Raw genomic sequence first — 20437 nt, forward strand, 5'->3', positions numbered from 1 at the left:
TACCACCTAGTGACATAAGCTATCCAGAGCCAGCATCCTACAGGCTCAGTTCAATTTCTCAGAGATGCTGGTCAGTTCTGAGTTTGAATGGCAAAATAGTGAGCTGTTTGTTTCTATGTGTTATTGAGAATTGGATAGGCAGGGACACACAGTTCCAGCTCAGCCCTTTATAACAATTTTGTCATGGCGCTTTATTCTTTTAACAAATTGTCTAAATTGCATACCTAAATATTTTTATTGCTGTCCCCACTATCTAAACGGGTATTTGAAACTACTGTTTGAACTCAACGTGAAGGATTGAAAATAAAAATGATGCATGTATTACATTGGACCTTATAGATTGAACTATCGAAGATGAAGAACGTTCCCAGTTGTGTGACCTGCAGGAAAAGCACTACTGTCCCATCAGGAAACTTTAAATAGCATGCAATAAGATATACCTTGAAATGATCACTTGCAAATATTTACTTTTCTGACTGATATATTGTGAAGCTTGTTGCCTTTTTCTTTACTGCTTGAAACAAATACTCAGTTACAGCAGGATGTTATGCTTCAATCCTCTGAAGGCCAGTATCTGAAAGAGACGCGTAGTGATAGATTCCTTACCTTAGAATTACCCCTAGGTGTCAGACTGGATCCGGAACATTTTGGTCAGCAGTACCCCTGCGTGTCGGTATGCGTCGCCGTGAGGCTCCACGTGCGTCGCTGGCGCCGGGGTGATGTCACTGGAGCTACTTAGATGCGCGCTGTCAGTTCTTTTTTTTTCCGCGCCAGCAAGTGCAGATCCAGGAAGAGCTAGTACCCCCAGTCACTTTTTGACTGAGTTTTTTTGAGGCCTTTTGTCTCATTTTCTTGAGTCGGTCTCCTGGTGTCGTAGGGATGCCCGGCTTCAAGAACTGTGGCGACTGTCACCACATGATGTCGGTAACGGACCCACAATGTGTGTGTCTCTACTGCCTGGGGTGCGACCATGACTGCAAGTCGTGCACCGACTGCCATGCCATGGTGCCGAAGACTTTGCGGGAGCGGTACTGAAAATTGCTGGACGTCCGACAGTCAGCTCCGCGCCACTCAAGGTCCCGATCCCGTTGGAGGTCGAGGGACAGGTCGCGGAGCCGTCACCATCATTCTTCTGGATCTAAGTCTTCGCACTCTGGGTCAGGTAAGTCGAAGCATTCCAAAAAGAAGTCGAAGAAGCGTTGTCGCTCCTTGACGAACTCCTCGCCTGTCGCGGCTGAGGGTGCAGGTGGTGCCACCCCCGCGGCTCCGGTGGAGCCTGCGACGTCACTGCCGGCCTACCCACATTTTCTGGGTCCGTCCGCTACGCCTGCACAGGTGCAAGAGTTTCTTGCTGCCATTGCCCGACTCTTTGGGCCGTCAGGCCCCGTGAGCCCGACTGGGGGCCCTGCCCCTCCATCGCCGGCAGCTCCGGCCCGGTGTCTCTGGCGCCGCAGCGCCCTCTGGGATAGGACCCCGGTCGACGCCAGTTGGCCTAATAACACCTCCACCGACGTCTGCCCCACCGGCACCACCACAGACGTCGCCCGCCCGTCCCGAGTTTCATCCCTGGCCCGGACACGGTGCCGGATCGGCGCCGCTTCCAAAGCCGATGGGTATCAGATATGATCAAGCACTCTTACCTGAGTTGAACACCAACCTTACCTGTAAGGTGCTTGATCGGTTTTGCAGAGACGCTATGGACCAATCTCCCAGAACCCTACCTTACAGCCTGTGATCCTTGTACATACACTAGGGTGATGGGTAGCAGTCAGGGAGAGAGGCCGGATCTGACGCTACTTGTGTTCTTGTAGTCGACCTGCGAAAATACAAGAAGTTCCTTAAGCAAGTGTTCCTATCCTTGTCCCTTACTTCCACTTCTAACTCCTCTCACAATTTCTTTGATCGTAGAAGCAATCTCCTACCTGCGATCTACCAGTCTGGGCTTCGCGTCCTGGATGTCGTCGTCTAGGTGTGTCAAATGAAGGATTGTTGCTTTTCTGTCGAAGGTGGTTGGTTTGTCCGCCCCCAGACTTTGTTACTGAATTCTAGAAAATTAAACACTTTATTTGCACTTTCCTTAGACCTTTCTTTTTCCCTGCAAATAATCTAAGAGTTAACTTACTCACTTCTTTTCCCTCTCTCGTAGATCTAGACGACTTCTCCGTGAAGATTCTAGAGTTTAAATCCCTTCAAAAACCTTTTTTTGCTCTTGTTGCTAAAACTTCTTAAGTTTACAGAACATACACTAAAACATCACCTTCATCATATACAACCCGCATTAAAACATTACATTGATTCATGCACATGCTAGGCTGTAAATCTGAAAACAATCTAAGATTTATCCGAGAGTTCTATTAACCCAAAATGTCCAAAAATTGTCCAATAAATGCTAGCGTTGGGCGCCTTGGCAAAGGAAGTACTTAGGCTCTTCTTTTCTTGTTCGTCAGAAGAGTTCCTGTGGATGGCTTGAATCGATCGGCACCTTCAGCGGAAATCCGGAAGAGCTCCGAAGCTTGTGATGTCCCCGAGATGCTCTGAAGACTAAGCATCTTCTAGAACCCTGGGTGTGGCTTTTATAGACCAGCCACACCCCGGGACGTTCAGAACCGCTGCGTGCCACGCCATGAGCCGCCGTAAGCTCAGTGAGATGAGCGATGAGTCAGACCTTCTCTGCGCACCAAAAAGATGCGTGTCATTTTTAAACGCGCGTCTTTTTTCCTTTCAGCTGCAGTTGCAGTACCAGTTACACAAACGTTTTCTAAGCATTCTATTTCCATACATTAATGCTGCTAATCACTAGTGAAATACAAATAAATGACAAAGACATAACGTGAAACATTTCTCTACATATTTGTTAACCCTTTGCATTTTTTCTAGGTTCATGGAGTGCTGGTTGCACGGGACAGGGGTGGGTTTCTTTGAGGGGATATTCCAAGCTCAAATGGAGCTTTGGAAGGTGGTTTCATGACAATGGGGCCCTTTTTGCCCTATGTCAGTCCTCCTGATTTTCAACCTGTTCCACAGACTTTGGAGTACTGGGAGGGGTCTAAAGACCCTCTCGCACAAGACTGTGCTTATGACCCGGACTGGGCAGAGGATATGGGGGGATGCCAGTGCTCTTGATACCTCACCAGACCTTGGCATGCTGCCTCCTCCTACCGTGGCTACTTAGGAGGGAGCCAGTTACGCAGTGGTGTTGCGTAGAGCAGCCAAGGCCCTCCACCTCTAACTCCCTACAGTGGCCGTCAGCACTATCCTCCTGACTGTAGTGCTCCAACCAGGGGCAACCTCTTCGAAGCCTTTGCTGCCCTTTAATGAAGTACTGTCTGATGTTCTTTTGGGCACCTGGCCCAGGCCCAACACAGAGGCTCCTGTGGACAGGAACTTAGCCCAACGCCATCGCCTGGCTCTGTCCGACCCCCTCTTTCTTTCTCTCTCTCTCTCTCTCTCTCTCAACACCCCACCCCTGAGAGCTTGGTTGTCCAAGCCTCTACTTCCCAGAGCGCATTCCCTTCCGTCCCTCCAGACAGGGAATCCAAGAAGCTGGAGCAGCTTTGCAAGAAGCTGTGTTCATCTGCCAGCTTAGGGCTGCTGTCGGTGAACACTGCATGCCTCTTGGGCCGTTATTCCCACTCTGTGTGGGACACGGTTGCGCAGGTGCTGCCTAACTGTCCAGAGGAGGCCCTGACAGTCCTCTCCCAAGCTATTGCTGCTGTGAGAGACGCAGCTAAGTTCACTATACGTGTGGGCTTGCCACCGCTGACTCGCTGGGCAGGGCGATTTCCACGTCAGTGGCGCTTAGGCGCCATGCCTGAATCAGGACAACTGGCTTCTATGGGGATGTCCAGAACACTTGGATGAACTTGCCCTTTGATGGCATTTGCCTCTTTGGCAATAAGGCAGATAGTGCGTTGGAGTGCTTTAAGGACTCTCGAGCTACGGCCAAGTCCTTGGGCCTGTCTCTCTGCCTCCTCCACCTTTTGCTTTTCGCTCCTTTCGTGGCCACGTTCGCAGAGCCACAGGCTGCTGCAGCAACCACATAAGCGCGGCGCAGACGTGGGAACCGTCGCAGCAGTTCAGGGGGCCAGCGGGCGGGTCAGTCCACCTCCACCCCGCAGCATCCACTGCAAAGTCTTCCTAGTCTGGAATTTCAGGCCCATCAAACACCAGTGGGTGGCAGAATTCGCCATCATCTCCTTCCCCCGTTCTGATGCCAGAAGTAGGTCGTGGTTGGTACTCCCACTAATTTCTGGTTCCAAAGAAGCACAAGGGCCTGCGTCCTATCTTAGACCTTCGGAACGTCAATCGCTTCCTCCGGAAGGAAAAGTTCAAGATGCTCAGACTTGCTCAGGTCATGTCTGCCCTAGACCTGCAAGACTGGATGGTAGCGTTGGACTTGCAGGATATTTTTTTTCATATCCCAGTCTCCTGCATGCCCACCAGCGTTACCTGTGGTTCACCGCAGGCCACGAGCACTTTCAATTCACCGTGCTCCCCTTTGGCCTTACCAGCGCCCCTCAGGTGTTCATGAAGGTAATGGCGGTGGTCGCAGCTCATCTGCGCTCATAGTCTTCCCCTATCTCGACGACTGGTAAAGACGGGCTCGCCCCAGACAGTCGGCTTCCACCTCCAGACTACGGCTGACCTCCTGCATTTACTGGGGTTTTCCATCAACGTGCCGAAGTCGCACCTGATTCCCTCTCAGTAGCTCCTCTTAATCAGAGGGTTCTGGACTCTGCTCAGTTTCGAGTTTATCCTCCCGAAACGGGGGTCCGGGATATTCAGGCTATGATTCTGTTCTTTCAGCCTCTACCTCGGGTTTCGGTCAGGATGACACTCCTGGGCCTGATGGTCTCCTGCATTCTGCTGGTGGATCATGCCAGGTGGCATATTCGGGCTCTGTAATGGGACCTGAAGTTTCAGTGGGCACAGCATCAGAGCAACCTGTCTGATCACATCCAGATTTTCGGAGGGCACTGCTCGACAATTGCAGTGGTGGCTCACGAATCGCGTCCATGGCAGATTCCTCTCCCTTCCCTAACCAGAACACACAGTTGTGAAGGACGCGTCCCTTCTGGGATGGGGTGGCCACATGGGGAGGCGGAGATCAAAGGCCTCTGGTCTCTGGCGGAGTCCAAGCTCAACATCAACCTTCTGGAGCTTCGGGTGATCAGACTTGCACTGAAGGCATTCCTTCCCTCTGTCGTGGGGAGAGTAGTACAGGTATTCACAGACAACACCACCGCCATGTGGTGCTGCAACAAACAGGGCGGGGTGGCGTCGTGGACCCTATGTCAGGAGGCTCTGCGCCTCTGGACTTGTCTGGAACATCAGGGCATGTCCCTGTTGGTTCAACACCTGGCAGGTTCTCTTAATGCCAGTGCAGACTAACTCAGCTGCCGGTGCATCATGGATTACGAATGACGTCTGAACTCGGACGTGCCGCAATGTCTCTTTCAGCAGTGGGGAGAGACTTTGTTAGATCTATTGACCACCAAAGAGACGCCAAATGTCATCAGATCTGCACGTTGGAATTTTTAAGGCGGCACTCGCTAGGCAACGCTTATCGTCGCGAGTGGTGTTGCGGTCTACTAAATGCCTTTCCGCCTATACCACTTCTACCCAGAGTGCTGAAGAAGATCAAGCGCGACTGGCCCAAGTTATTCTTGTGGCTCCAGACTTCGCTCGAAGACTGTAGTATACTGAGCTACGCAGCATGGCGATCGATCCCCCGCTCCCAACTGCCTCTTCGGGAGGTTCTTCTGTTGCAGCAGCAGGGGAGGGTTCTCCACCCGAACCTGTCCAGCCTCCCCCTCCTTGCGTGGAGATTGAGTGGTGGCAGTTGACTTCTTTCGACCTGCCTCCTGAGGTCTGTAATGTTATCTTGGTAACCAGGCATCCCTCCACTAAAACCTTTCTACGCCTGTAGGTGGAATACATTTGTGGCATGGTGCACTGCAAAGGCTGCGGATCCCCTTTCTGCCCCTCTTTGAGGTTATTCTATTTCTCCTCTTTGGCCCAGCTGGGCTCTGCTCTGAGCACTATCAAGGGTGATCTCTCTGCCATTTCAGCCTTTGTGGCTTCCAGATCAGCCTTCCCTTTTCAAGTCCCCCGTTGTAAATAGATTCTTAAAAGGCATTACTCATCTTTTCCCCTCCTGTTTCTTTCATAATGCCTCAGTGGGACTTGAACCTGGTTCTGACTTATCTGATATGTGCTCCCTTTGAGCCACTTCACAACGGTCCTCTTCGTCTTCTCACTTTAAAGACTGCCTTCCTGGTTGCCATCGCCTCTGCCAGAAGAGTGAGTGAGCTCCAGGCTCTTTCTTCTAAACGTCCTTTTCTCTCTGTCCATCTGGACAAAGTTGTTCTAAGGACTCCCATCTTTTCTGCTTCTGAGGAAGAGAGGCTCCACCGTCTGGACCCAAAACGTGCGCTCTCATTCTACTTTAACTGAACACAACAGTTCCGGGTGGATGACCAACTCTTTGTTGGCTACTTGGGAGCCAAGAAAGGTCGGGCCGTGCACAAGCGGACCATCTCTAGATGGGTCGTTCTGTGCATTAAGCTTGTTATTCTTTGGCTAAACAGGAGCCTCCGGTGGGGCTGCGCGCCCATTCTACCAGGACGACGACAGATATAACTGCTTTGGGGCGGGGAGTCCCCTTGCATGACATCTGTCAGGCAGCTACGTGGGCTTTGCTGCACACGTTTACCAAGCATTACTACCTGGACAGCCAAGCCCGGAGAGACGGCTTCTTTGGCTTTTCTGTCTCCAGGTCTTTCTGGTGTGATCTTGGTTCGCAGACCCACCACCGGGGTTGGTATTGCTTGGGTATCTATTCTCATGTAAGGAATCTATCACTGTGTTTCTTTCAGATGCACAAGTTACTTACCTTCGCAAACGATTTATCTGTAAGAAACATTAGTAGGGATAGATTCCTTACCGCCCCACCCGTCCTCTCCGTTCTGCGAACTGATTTCTAGGGTTACGGTTATTCCTTTCAGGGCCCTAGTTTCATGGCACCAGTGGTCAGTTTCTTGCCTAGCTCTGCGTTCCTGGCGCGGAAAGTCGTGTACAGAACAGACGTCAGCGCGCGTGGGCGAATCTAAGAAGCTCAAGCGACGTCATCCGGGTGCCAACGATGCACGCGGAGCCGCACGGCGATGCCTACCGATGTTCAGGAGTACTGCTGATGAAAACTTTCCGGATCCAGTCTGATGCCTGAGGGTAATTCTAAGGTAAGGACTCTCACTACTGTTTTTTACAGATATATCATTATCGAAGGTAAGTAACTTGTGCATTTCTGCTCATGTTACTTCCAGAAAATGTCTCCATTGTTTACCCATGACCTGCATATATGTCATAAAGCTATCCTGTGTTTCTAGTTTAATATGTATAGACATCAGTACGGCAGCCAGTTGGTTAAACATTACACTTAAATGTTTAGGTAGGTGGGTATCACTGCATTGGAACAGCAGGAAGGGCCCAAAGGTAAAAAACTGGCTAGAAGATCTGACGTATTGTCGAGACACACTGTCCACATACGAAGAAGAGTTACCGGTCAGATCTCGGCCCAGGGACTACTGGCTGTACTTGCGAACCTATTTGCTGGAACATGGCGCGACAGAAACAGAAGATGGTTAAGGGTAGGATCTAAGGATGTATGCATAGAACGGAGCACTGAACTGTAAAGTGATGATGGGGAGGGAGGATGCTGTGACGCAGGGAATTTGTCACTCGAGGTTACTTTTTATTTAAGTTATAAACTGTTATGTTTTGTTATCACATGCAAAAAATGCGAAAAAGTAAGAAAATTAACATAGATGTCAGCGAGTATAGCACTGATCTATATTTCTCGAGTTACCACTCACGACGCCGCCGGTCCAATGGATGTCGGCTGATGGGCTTTGTACAACTTAAATGTTCTTTTTATGATGCACGAGAATGTAGCCGGCCTGTTGAGGTTGTAGGCGTGAAAACCTGTAGTTATCTATCTGGAAAGTGCAATAAACTTCTTACACCAAAAAAAAAAAAAATGTTTAGGTAGGTAATTTCTCTTATGCTTCCTGTAGTTGTGGCAGAACGATTGTTCAAAACTTGACTGATTAGTGTAAACATCAATGGCGACGTAGCTGGATACATCTTTGTTTCTCTTATCTGTGGTTACACTAATGTTTGTAATTTCTAGGCTCTGGTGTTTGCTAAGGGAAACATTTAATGGGCAATTTGTTGAGAGATCTGCCACACCCGATTGTATGTGTGTAGCGGTTTCTCATCTGTTTTGAGTAATTTGGTTCCTTGTTTTAATGTTTTTTATTCTCCCACAGGCAGCTACAACATTATCAAAGCTGACCCTAGAAAGCTGGAGCAAGAAATCCACTACTCTTCCTGCTGACTTCCACTATGATCCAGACAACATTATCCGCCTCAGCCTTAAGCCTGTCAACAGGGTGAGAATCTTAAAAATGGAAATGACCAATGGGTGTTTGTGTCCAACCCTGCTTTGCTACATGAACCAGGACTGCACTAATGCATTGGTGTACCTGCAATGGTTATGTGATAACAGAAAGAGCTAATAGAACTACTGCAAGAGGGGCTTTGACTCCGCCCAAATGTTGCTTACCTTGAGCACAGACATTAATTGGGCACAAGCTTTGTACTTGTACTGAAATAGGGTACTTGTATTGCACTTTTTAGCTTGTGATAAATCCTATACTTACACAATAGGACTGAGTAACAAAACATTACAAGACCATCACTAGACCATGATCAAGGCTATAGGCTCAACCTGTTGATTACGAAAAGTTTAGACCAAGGCAATACTTATTTATTATGAAAGGTATATATTATAAGCCAATAGTCATGTAAGGGTGGATTGTCATTACACTGTGTTAAAGCTTGCACACCCGTATTAAGTTACATGGAGTCTCACACATTACCTTGATGGGAAGGTTTTTTTGTTAGGGCTCGCCTGCTGTGCGCATGCGCATAGCTGACGAAGCTCTATAGGGGCTTAAATAAGCTTTACCTAGACTGGCGTGTGCACATCATCAAATCGCCAGTCAATCGCCAGCAGCACTCCTCCCCTGCTGCTTCACACCCTCATGCCGCTCTCCCCGCTCCGCCCCCTCCCTTGCCCGCCGTGTCGCATTTCTCATCCCCCCTCCCCTCTGCAATGCCCTCAGCCGGCCGTACTTTCACATTGACGGCCGCTGGCCGTCTCTCGTGTTTCTCCTTGTTTCGCTCTGTCCCTCATAGATATTACACGGCTAGGAGGGGAAGGGGTCGTGTATAGCTTTCTGCTTTAAGATTAGTTGTTGTGGCTGGCAGCGGCCACTTAAAGCAATCCTTCCTCATTCTCGCTTGTAATCAAAATAATGCATGCATGTGCGCATACTTAGAGGGGCTCGGAGTCAGTAATTGTCGTCCATTGATCTTTTTAACTGTCAATCTCACCACATCATACAATATGGGGCAGTGAGTCACCGTACTTGAACAAATCGGTTCGTATTCTCTTATAGCATTTTGTCTCCTCACGTCATCTGCCTCAAGTGTGCTTCACTGCCAGTGCTGCAGGGACAATATCGTTTTCTTCAATTTTTAAATATTTTTGGGGGGTTTAAACGATCTTTTCGGGTTACAATAAGTACCTTTTTTATCTGTGCCAATAAGTAGCCTGTTTTCCTCTGCAAATTAAAACTAGAAAGGGGTTATCTTTTCCGAGTACCGTGTCTGCTAGGAAGCACCCGTGGTGTTATGCTAAACTCCTATGCAGAGCTTGCTTTTATTCTTAAATTAACATGTTTATTGCCAGCATATAGAGCGGTCCTGTCTGCGCGTTAATGTAGCCATTTTCATACCCCCTTGCGAAACCTACCTACTGTTCTTGGTCCGCTAGGTTCCTTGAAGCTGGATGTTTAGAGAGCGATATGTCTCTTTTGTTTTTGGCAGTTTGCAGTTCTGCTGACTAGAAAAATTGCTTTTTTCTGTGTGTTCCAGAGTTCATTTGTATGCTTTACTTAATTTTTTTTCAACTTGATTAACCCCTTCACTAATTAGACTTTTTCTTCCTTACGTGTACCCGAGTTTTGAACTCCTTCTCAGTGATGGTGTCCTGTGAAGTCTTTGTGTGGCTCTACCTCATTAAAACCAATGCATGCTTTGGAGCACGGCTGCACATTTAGGGCCGAGGTTTATTGTTCATCTCCTCCCCGCCCCCTCCCCTGGAGGGTTTGAATGTGCATTGTTTGCACTCTCTGCAACAGCCCACCCCCAAAAGGCACGTGCTCATCTCCCAGCTGGCTGCTGCTTTGACACAGGCCGACACTTCCTGCCGTGCGTTCCTTGCCCCCACCCCGAAAGAATTTGAGATGGCATGTTTGACCTCCAACCTTGCTTATCCATCCCAGTCCTCTTCTGTTCTTAATTTCAGCTTCTATACCCCTGCACACCAACTGTTTGAAAACCACGTAGGGTATACTTATACTGGGTTAGACTTTGGCACGTCAGTAATGGGTTTATGTAGTCAGCAGAATCTTTTTGGGGGTGGGAATAGGGGAAGAGGGTGTTATGCCAGGCACCCTTTGAAGCCTTATTGCCTCCTTGTGCTTTCACCAACACATCCACCATCACCTCCACATCCACCATGACATCCACCACCACATCCACCACCACCGCATCCACCACCACACCCACCACCACCACCACCACCACCACCACACCCACCACCACTACATCCAGCACCACATCCACTACAACCACCACCCCATCCACCACTACCACCACCACCGCATCCACCACCACCGCATCCACCACCGCATCCACCACCGCATCCACCACCACATCCACCATCACCACCACATCCACCACCACATCCACCACCACATCCACCACCACGTCCACCATCACGTCCACCATCACGTCCACCATCACGTCCACCATCACGTCCACCATGACATCCACCGCCACATCCACCGCCACATCCACCGCCACATCCACCGCCACATCCACCACCGCATCCACCACCACATCCACCACCACCGCATCCTCCACCACCGCATCCACCACCACCGCATCCACCACCACTGCATCCACCACTGCATCCACCACTGCATCCACCACCACCACATCCACCACCACATCCACCACCACATCCACCACCACATCCACCACCACATCCACCACCACATCCACCACCACTACATCCACCACACCCACCACCACTACATCCACCACCACATCCACTACAACCACCACCCCATCCACCACTACCACCACCACCGCATCCACCACCACATCCACCATCAACACCACATCCACCACCACATCCACCACCACATCCACCACCACCACATCCACCACCACATCCACCACCACATCCACCACCGCATCCACCACCACATCCACCATCAACACCACATCCACCACCACATCCACCATGACATCCACCGCCACAGCCACCACCACATCCACCACCACCGCATCCACCACCACCACTACCACCACCACCGCATCCACCACATCCACCACCACCGCATCCACCACATCCACCACCACCACATCCACCACATCCACCACCACCACATCCACCACCACTTCCACCATCACCACCACATCCACCATCACATCCACCATGACCTTCACCACCACCAAATCCACCACCACATCCACCACCACCACCACATCTACCACCACTTCACCACCGCATCCACCACCACCACCACATCTACCACCACTTCACCACCGCATCCACCACCACATCCACCACTTCCACTGCATCCACCACCACCACATCCACCACCGCATCCACCACCACTGCATCCACCACCACTGCATCCACCACCACTGCATCCACCACCACTGCATCCACCACCACTGCATCCACCAACTCATCCACCAACGCATCCACCAACGCATCCACCAACGCATCCACCAACGCATCCACCAACGCATCCACCACAACCTCCACAACCACCACATCCACCACCACCACATCCACCACCACCACATCCACCACCACCACATCCACCACCACCACATCCACCACCACCACATCCACCACCACCACATCCACCACCACCACATCCACCACATCCACCATCACATCCACCACATCCACCATCACCTTCACATCCACCATGACATCCACCACCACATCCACCACCACATACACCACTTCCACCGCATCCACCACCACATACACCACCACATACACCACTTCCACCACCGCATCCACCACCACATCCACCACCGCATCCACCACCACCACCACATCCACCACCACATCCACCACCACCACCACAACCACCTCCACCACCACCACCACATCCACCACCACATCCACCACCACCACCACATCCACCACCACCACCACATCCACCACCACATCCACCACCACCACCACATCCACCACCACCACCACATCCACCACCACCACATCCACCACCACCACATCCACCACCACATCCACCACAACATCCACCACCACCTCATCCACCACCGCATCCACCACCACCACATCCACCACCGCATCCACCACACCCACCACCACATCCACCACCACCACATCCACCACCACCACATCCACCACATCCACATCCACCACATCCACCACCACCACATCCACCACATCAACACCACATCGACCACCTCCACCACCACCACCACATCCACCACCACCACCACTTCCACCACCTCCACCACCACCATCCCCACATCCACCCCCACATCCACCACCTCCACCACATCCACCACCACCACCACCATATCCACCACCACCACCACCATATCCACCACCACCACCATATCCCCCAGATCCACCACCACCACATCTACATGTGTGTGGCTGTGTGTGTGTAGGTGCAAATGCAATGTTATGGATTGTTGTCACAATAAAATACACTGAACATAATCTTCACAAAAGTTATTTACAAACATTTAAACTATTGCCATTATAAATTGCAATAACTTTTATTTAAGTATTAATTATTTACAAAATTAAAAGCCATTGTTATTTGTAATATCAATACATCTAAGTCACGTAAATACAACACACATTGCATTACAAATGCTATAGGTGTCACATTTGCAAAAGTTAAAACTATTGACAATGTAACTGACAAAGCTATTAATTTTGCTACTTTCAAAACCAACACATAAATAAAAAAAGTGTCATTTACAATACCAATAGCTCAAACTTTCCTAATGCGAGACCTATTGCATTTCCAATGCTTGTTACCTCATATGATAAACCCTGATTTAGAAGACTATTGAGGGTTTTGGGTTGGCTCTGCCCAAATTGTGCTAAACTGTTTCCCTTGAGTACAGACTTTGATTGATCGGAAGTTGTTTCTCCACCTAAGCTAGTAGGCTTGTATTGCTCATTTGTGTTGTGGGAAAGGTTAATCAGAATACAGTAAGCTGGTGTTGGTTATGGTAAAATGCCGGAGATGAAGGCTTTGGGGCCGATTAGTACCTTGACTTGTTTTGTCAGTGGACTTAAATCTAATTATTTTATTGTGTGACTTTGCGACAAACACAGTAAGTATGACAAATTTATTGTAAAAATGATATCTGAAAGAAACATGTTCGTTATAGATCACTTACCTTACCATTACCCCCAGATGTCAGACTGGACCCAGAAAGTTTTTCGTCAGCTGTACCTCTGCGCGTCGGAAGGTGGCGTTGGTCGGCTCCGCGTCAGTCATTGGTGTCGTGGTCGCCGAGATGACGTCGCAGTAGCTACTTAGTTATTTCTTTTTCCGCGCCAGGTAGAGCAGATCCGGTGAAAGCGGTACCTCTAGTCACTTTTTGACTGAATTTTTCTCGACTTTTGTTGACGCATTTGGATGACTCCTGGTGTACGAAGGATGCCCGGTTTCCAGGCCTACGACTCCGGTCCTCGACTGATGTCGGTTACGGATCCGCACCGCGTGCCTCTTTTGCCTGGAGCGCGACCACGACCCCAAGTCATGCTCTGACTGCCGGTCGATGGTTCAGAAAGCTTTGTGGGAGTGGTTCTGCAAGCAGCTTGAGCGCCGGCAGTCGGCTCTGCGCTGTTAGAGGTCACGAGGGATGTCGAGGGACCGGTCGCGGAGCCATCGCCACTCATCCAAGTCATCGAAGTCTTCGCACTCTGCGTTGGGTAAGTCGAAGCCCAAAAAGAAGTTGAAGAAGTATCGTCACTCTTCGACTTCTCCCAGTTGGTCAGCTAACACGATGAGGGATGTGGGCAGTACCCCTCCCGCTGCTCCGCGCGCGGAGCCAGAAGAGTCGACTCCGGGCTTCCCTCCCTTTCCGGGACTGGTGCGACTCCCGCCCAACTTCGTACGTTCTACGAAGCGATGCTTGCCATCTTTGGACAGCCCGAAACCACTGGCGTGCCTTCAGGCAACGTGTACTCTGTTGCGGGGGCCTGTGCCTTCTCCGCTGTCGGCTCCGGCCACAGCGCCACTGGCCCCCCTTGGATCCTGGCCGGTTGACCTCATTACACCTCGTCCGGTGCTGCTGCCACTGGCACTGCCACTGGCGCCTGTCGTGCTCCCGGCCCGCGTCATCCCCAGCCTTCATCCCGAAGTGGACCTGGAGCCAGACCGGCGCCGAGAGGGGTTTTTGTGCCCCTGTTCCCTCCTGGGGTCCCTTTTTGGCCTGATTGGCAACCTTCGGATGAGGAGGAGTACTGGGAGGGTTCAGGTGACCCTTTAACTGATCAGATGGGATCTGAGCAGGACTGGAGAGAAGAACTGGAGGAAGCCAGTGGTCTTGCCACATCTCCTGACCGTGGCATGTTGTCTCGTATTGTGGCTACAGAGGAGGGAGCGTCGTACTCCGTTGTGTTGCGTAGGGTTGCCGAGGCTCTCATCCTCAAGCTTCCTACTTGGCGGTCAGGACTAACCTCCTGACAGAGGTGCTTCAGACGGCAGCGAGCTCTTCGTAGCCCCTCATGCCGTTTAATGAGGCCCTTACCAACGTCCTTTTGAGCACGTGGTCCAGGCCCAACACGGGAGCTCTCGTGGATATGATGCTTGCCCGACGCCAGCTCCGGGCGACCCCACTTTCCTCTCCCAACACCCCACCCCGGAGAGCTTGGTGGTTCAATCCTCCACTTCAAAGAGCGCATTCTCTACTGCCCCACCGGAAAGAGAATCCAAGAAAATGGCCATCTTGGGAAGAAAATGTTCTCTTCAGCCAGCTTGGGACTGCAGTTGGTAAACACTGCATGTCTATTGGGCAGTTATTCCCACTCTGTGTGGGATATGGTTGCTCGGGTGCTGCCCCATTTTCCGGAAGAGGCCCGGACAGTGCTCTCCCAGGCTGTCGCTGCCGGGAGGGATGCGGCTAAGTTTACCATCCATTGTGGGCTGGATACCGCCAACTCTCTAAGCAGGACGATTTCCACGAATGTAGCCCTTCGTCGCTACGCCTGGATGAGGTCGACTGGCTTTTCGGGGGTATGTCCAGAACACCTTGATAAATATGCCTCTTGATGGCCGTCGCCTTTTTGGCTACAAAGCAGACCACGCTCTAGAATGTTTTAAGGACTCACGGGCTACGGCCTAGTCCTTGGGTCTCTCCAGCCGGCCTGTGCAGTCTGCTCTTCGTCCCTTTTAAGGGGCACCCCGCTACGTCCCGCCCAGAGCCACAGGCCGCAGCAACTTGCGCAACCTTCGCGCAGCTGGGGACATGGGAACAACCGTCGTGGTTCCGGGGGCCAGCGGGCGGGCCAGTCCACCAAACCCCCATCTGCAGCAGCCTCCAAACCGTCCTAGTCCGACATTTCAGGCCCATCAAATGCCAGTGGGCGGCTGGATTTGTCATCACCTCCCTCACTGGTGCACCATCACGTAGGACAGATGGGTTTTGCAGCTACTCCCTCCCCTTCGAGGCTACCTCTCCAGCCATGCCAGCGCAACACAACCGCATGTAGGAGGATCATCTGGCCCATCTCCAGCTGGAAGTTACGCCTCTCTTGGCCAAGGAAGCCATTAAGTGTGTTCCTGCCCCAGAAGTAGGTCGTGGTTGTTGTTCCCACTACTTTCTGGTCCCCAAGAAGGACAAGGGCTTCCTATATTTTATCTCCGGGACATGTTATGTTATGTTACTTTATTTCTTTTATAGCGCACGGCTACTCCAGGGAGCATCCCGGCGCTTTAGCAAAGAATAACAGCATAAAAACGGCAGTCACACAACAGAAAAAAGCAGAGAAAGAAAAGGGTCTATTTCATGAAAAGCCATGTTTTCAGGTCCTCTCTAAACTGCTTCCTCTGGAAGGAGCCGTTCAAGATGTTGACGCTTGCTCAGCTCTTGGCTGCTCTCGACCCGGAAGACTGGATGGTAGCGTTTCACTTGCAGGACTCTTATTTTCACATCCCTGTCCTGCCGGCCCACCGGCGTTACCTACGGTAGGCCACAAGCATTTTCAATTTACAGTGCTCCCGTTTGGCTTTACCAGCACCCCTTCAGTGTTTGCGAAAGTGATGGCGGTGGTCGCAGCTCATCTGAGCAGACCAGGAGTTTGTCTTCCCCCAATCTCAACGACTGACTGGTGAAGGCGGGCTTGCTCCAGGCAGTCATCTCCCACATCCAAACTACAGCCGATCTCCTGCAGTTGCTGGGGTTTTTCTTCAATGTGCAGAAGTCTCACCTGATTCCCTCTCAGAAGCTCCTCTTCATTGGAGCGGTTCTGGACAGGGTGCGGTTTCGGGTCTATCCTCCGGAACAGCGAGTCGGGGATATTCAGGCTATGATTCTGATCTTTCAGCATCTATCCCGGGTTTCGGTCAGAATGACCCTGAGGCTGCTGGGCCTCATGGCCTCCTGCTGGTCGATCATGCCAGGTGGCATATGTGGGCTCTGCAGTGGGACCTGAAGTTCAAGTGGGGGGAGCATCATGGGAATCTGTCCGATTGCGTCCAGATCTTGAAGGGCAGTGCAAATCATTTGCAGGGGTGGCTCACGAACCAGGATTGGGTCAACAGCAAATCCCTCTCGCTTCCCCAACAAGACCACACAGTGCTGACGGACGCGTCCCTTCTGGGATGGGGTGGCCACATGGGAGAGGTGGAGATCAGAGGCCTCTGGTCTCAGGCGGAGTCCGAACTCCACATCAACTTTCTAGATCTCCGGGCGATTCGTCTTGCACTAAAAGCATTTCTTCTCTCTGTCCGGGGAAGAGTTGTGTAGGTGTTCACAGACCACACCACTGCTATGTGGTACTGCAACAAACAGGGCGGGGTGGGGTCGTGGACTGTCAGGAGGCCCTCCGCCTCTGGATATGGCTGGAACATCAGGGCATATCCCTGGTGGTTCAACACCTGGCAGGTTCACTAAATGCCAGGGCGGATGAACTCAGCCGCAGGTACTTGATGGATCACGTATGGCGTCTTCACTCGGAGGTGGTGCGAAGTATCTTTCACGAGTGGGGAGAGCCTTGGTTAGATCTATTTGCCACTGAAGAGAACGCGCAATTCTGCCTGTTGGAATTTCCAAGGCGGCGCTTTCCGTCGCGAGTGGATTTGAGGTATGTTGTATGCCTTTCTACCTATACCACTTCTGCCCAAAGTGGTGAAGATCTGGCTCGACCGGGCCCAAGTCATCCTTGTGGCTCCGGATAGCGCACGAAGGGTCTGGTATCCCAAGCTGCTCAACATGGCCATCGATCCTCCGACCCAACTGCCTCTTTGTGAGGATCTTCTGTCGCAGCAACAGGGGACGGTCCTCCACCCGAACCTGTCCAGCCTCTACCTCCTTGCATGGAGATGGAGCGGCGACAGTTGACTTCTTTTGGCCTGCCTCCTGAAGTCTGTGATGTAATCTTGGCAGCCAGCAAAGGCTGTGGATCCTCTTTCTGAGGGTCTCTTGTTTCTTCTTTCTTTAGCCCAGCAGGGCTCTGCTCTGGGCACTATTGAGGGATATCTTTCAGCCATCTCTACCTTCCTTCGGCTTCCAGATCAGCCCTCTTTTCAAGTCCCCAGTGGTGAATCGCTTCTTGAAAGGCATAACTCACCTCTTCTCTCCTATTCCCTTTGTTATGCCTCAGTGGGACTTGAATCTAGTTTTAACCTATTTGTGTGCTACCTTTGAGCCGCTTCACAACTGTCCTTTGAGGCTTCTGACACTTAAAACTGCTTTCCTGGTAGCCATCACATCTGCCAGAAGAGTGAGTGAGCTCCAGGCTCTTTCCTCCAATCCTCCTTTCTGATCTGTTTATCCGGGCCAGGTAGTTCTCAGGACTTGTCCATCCTTCTTGCCTAAGGTTGTCACAGCCTTTAACATCGGGCAGACCATCACTTTGCCCACCTTCTTTCTGCCTCCACATCCTTCAGAGAGGAAGAGAGGCTCCACTGTCTGGACCCAAAACGTGCGCTTTCGTTATATCTGGATCGCACAAAACAGTTCCGGGTGGATGACCAACTTTTTGTCGGGTACGTTGGCGCCAAGAAAGGTCGGGCCGTACACAAGCGAGCCATTTCTCGATGGGTCATTTTGTGCATCAAAACATGCTATTCTCTGGCTAAAAAGGAACCCCCTGTGGGGCTATGTGCCCATTCCACCAGGGCAACGGCAGCCACTACTGCCTTAGGCGAGGAGTTCCTCTACATGACATCTGTCAGACAGCCATGTGGGCGTCACTGCACATGTTTACGAAGCACTACTGTCTGGACAGTCAAGTCCGGAGAGACCGCTTCTTTGGCTGTTCTGTTCTCCAGGACTTTCTAGTGTGATCTTGGTTCTCAGACCCACCACCGGGGTTGGTATTGCTGGGGTATCTATTCTAAGGTAAGGAATCTATAACAAACGTGTTTCTTTCAGATGACCAAGTTACTTACTTTCGGTAACGGTAGATCTGTAATAAACATTAGTTAGTTCTAGATTCCTTACCACCCCACCCATCCTCCCTGTTCTGCATACTTATTTCTAGGGTTAAGGTCATCCTTACATAGCCCTAGTTTTGTGCAACAGTGGTCGGTGTCTTGCATGGCTCTGTGTTTCTGGCACGGAAAGTTGTGTACAGAACTGACGTCTGGGCACGAGTAGCTACCGCGACATCATCTCGGCGACCAGAACGCCAGCGACTGACGCGGAGCCGCGCGACGCCACCTTCCGAAGCGCAGGGGTACTGCTGACAAACTTTCCGGATCCAGTCTAGTGCCTGGGGATAATTCTAAGGTAAGGAATCTATAACTAACTAATGTTTCTTACAGATATATTGTTACCAAAGGTAAGTAACTTGTTCATTTTGAGGCCAATACACCTTTAGGGGTGGATTGTTTAAACTTTGTTAAAGTCTATGCTACAGGTATTCAGAGTGGGCCAGAGTGTTGGTTGTCCACTCTGGCAAACCTGTGGGTAGAAGACTTGCACTTTGATAATCATTGTTAATCCTCTTACGAGAAGCCGACTATTGCTTTGCCACTCGCACTTGTATTGTCTTCTGACTATGCCTAAAGGCTGCTTTATTTGGAAAAGTTATGCAGAATTCAGTATGCATGAGTTGGCTATATCGACAAACCAATTATAAAGCCTACAGGCCTGACTGGTTCATTGGGTACATTTTTTAGATGCCATACTTCTTATCTATTGTTTATGAAAAGGTATAGCTAATTCAATAGGCCTGACCAGTTTATTGTAATAAGTGTTGCTTAAAGCCAATATGCCTTTTAAGGGTGGCTTGTCAATAAGCTTTCTTAAAGGTTGTACAGAAATATCTTGTTACAAGAATCGCTGAAATTACCTTAAAGTGGATTGTTTTACCATTGTTCACCATTTCGCATAAACCCTTGAGGTAGAAGATTTGCGTTGTGAGGATCCTTGTTAGCCTTTTTCAGAAGGGCTGTCTTGTTTTCCAACTGTAAGTTAGTGTGTTTTTTGTAGTTTTAGGACTATGCCAGATGGTTGTCAGTCAGCTTGTTTGTAGTTTTAGTTGGTTATTGGGTATGCTGACAAACCAGTGATGACGGCCATAGTCTTGATATGCACCCTCCTGTCCAGCTACTATGGCTGCAACAATGCTTAAGGGTGGCCTTCCAGACACATTCACCCTGTTGAAGGCACAGAATTTCCTCCAAGAGTGATAAGCAATCACTTCAGACAAGATGAACCTTCAAATTGTCCACTGGGGGCTACTCCCTTCTATTTCTTTCAACTCTGCCACACCTACCATTGTCTTCAGGCTTGCTGACGGAGGACTATCTGTCTAGTTTGCAGTTGGAAGTGCACACTCTTTTGGCTAAAGGGGCATAGAAAGGGTTCCAGCACCAGAAGTAGGAATTGGATGGTACTTGACTTACGTCTCGTGCCGATGAAGAACAAAGACCATTGTCCTATTTTAGGTTTAAATGTGTTTTATGGAATTTAATGTTGATCTTTTACGCATACCATTGTTTACCTAGTCCTGTTTTAGACCTTCACCCTCTCAAAGCCTCTCTGCTAAAGG

The 20437-nt window shown here is 50.5% G+C and overlaps 1 protein-coding gene across 1 annotated transcript in view; it reads left to right on the forward strand.

Annotated features, from left to right (window-relative positions):
- NCAPH (non-SMC condensin I complex subunit H) overlaps positions 1-20437 on the forward strand; it is a 379053-nt gene that overhangs the window by 273784 nt on the left and 84832 nt on the right. The window contains exon 12 of the mRNA XM_086943336.1: positions 8331-8453. Within this exon, the coding sequence (XP_086799462.1) occupies positions 8331-8453 (123 nt within the window). The remainder of the gene's footprint in view (positions 1-8330; positions 8454-20437) is intronic.

Source organism: Lissotriton vulgaris, chromosome 11 (assembly GCF_964263255.1).
Source record: "Lissotriton vulgaris chromosome 11, aLisVul1.2, whole genome shotgun sequence".
Lineage (NCBI taxonomy): Eukaryota > Metazoa > Chordata > Amphibia > Caudata > Salamandridae > Lissotriton > Lissotriton vulgaris.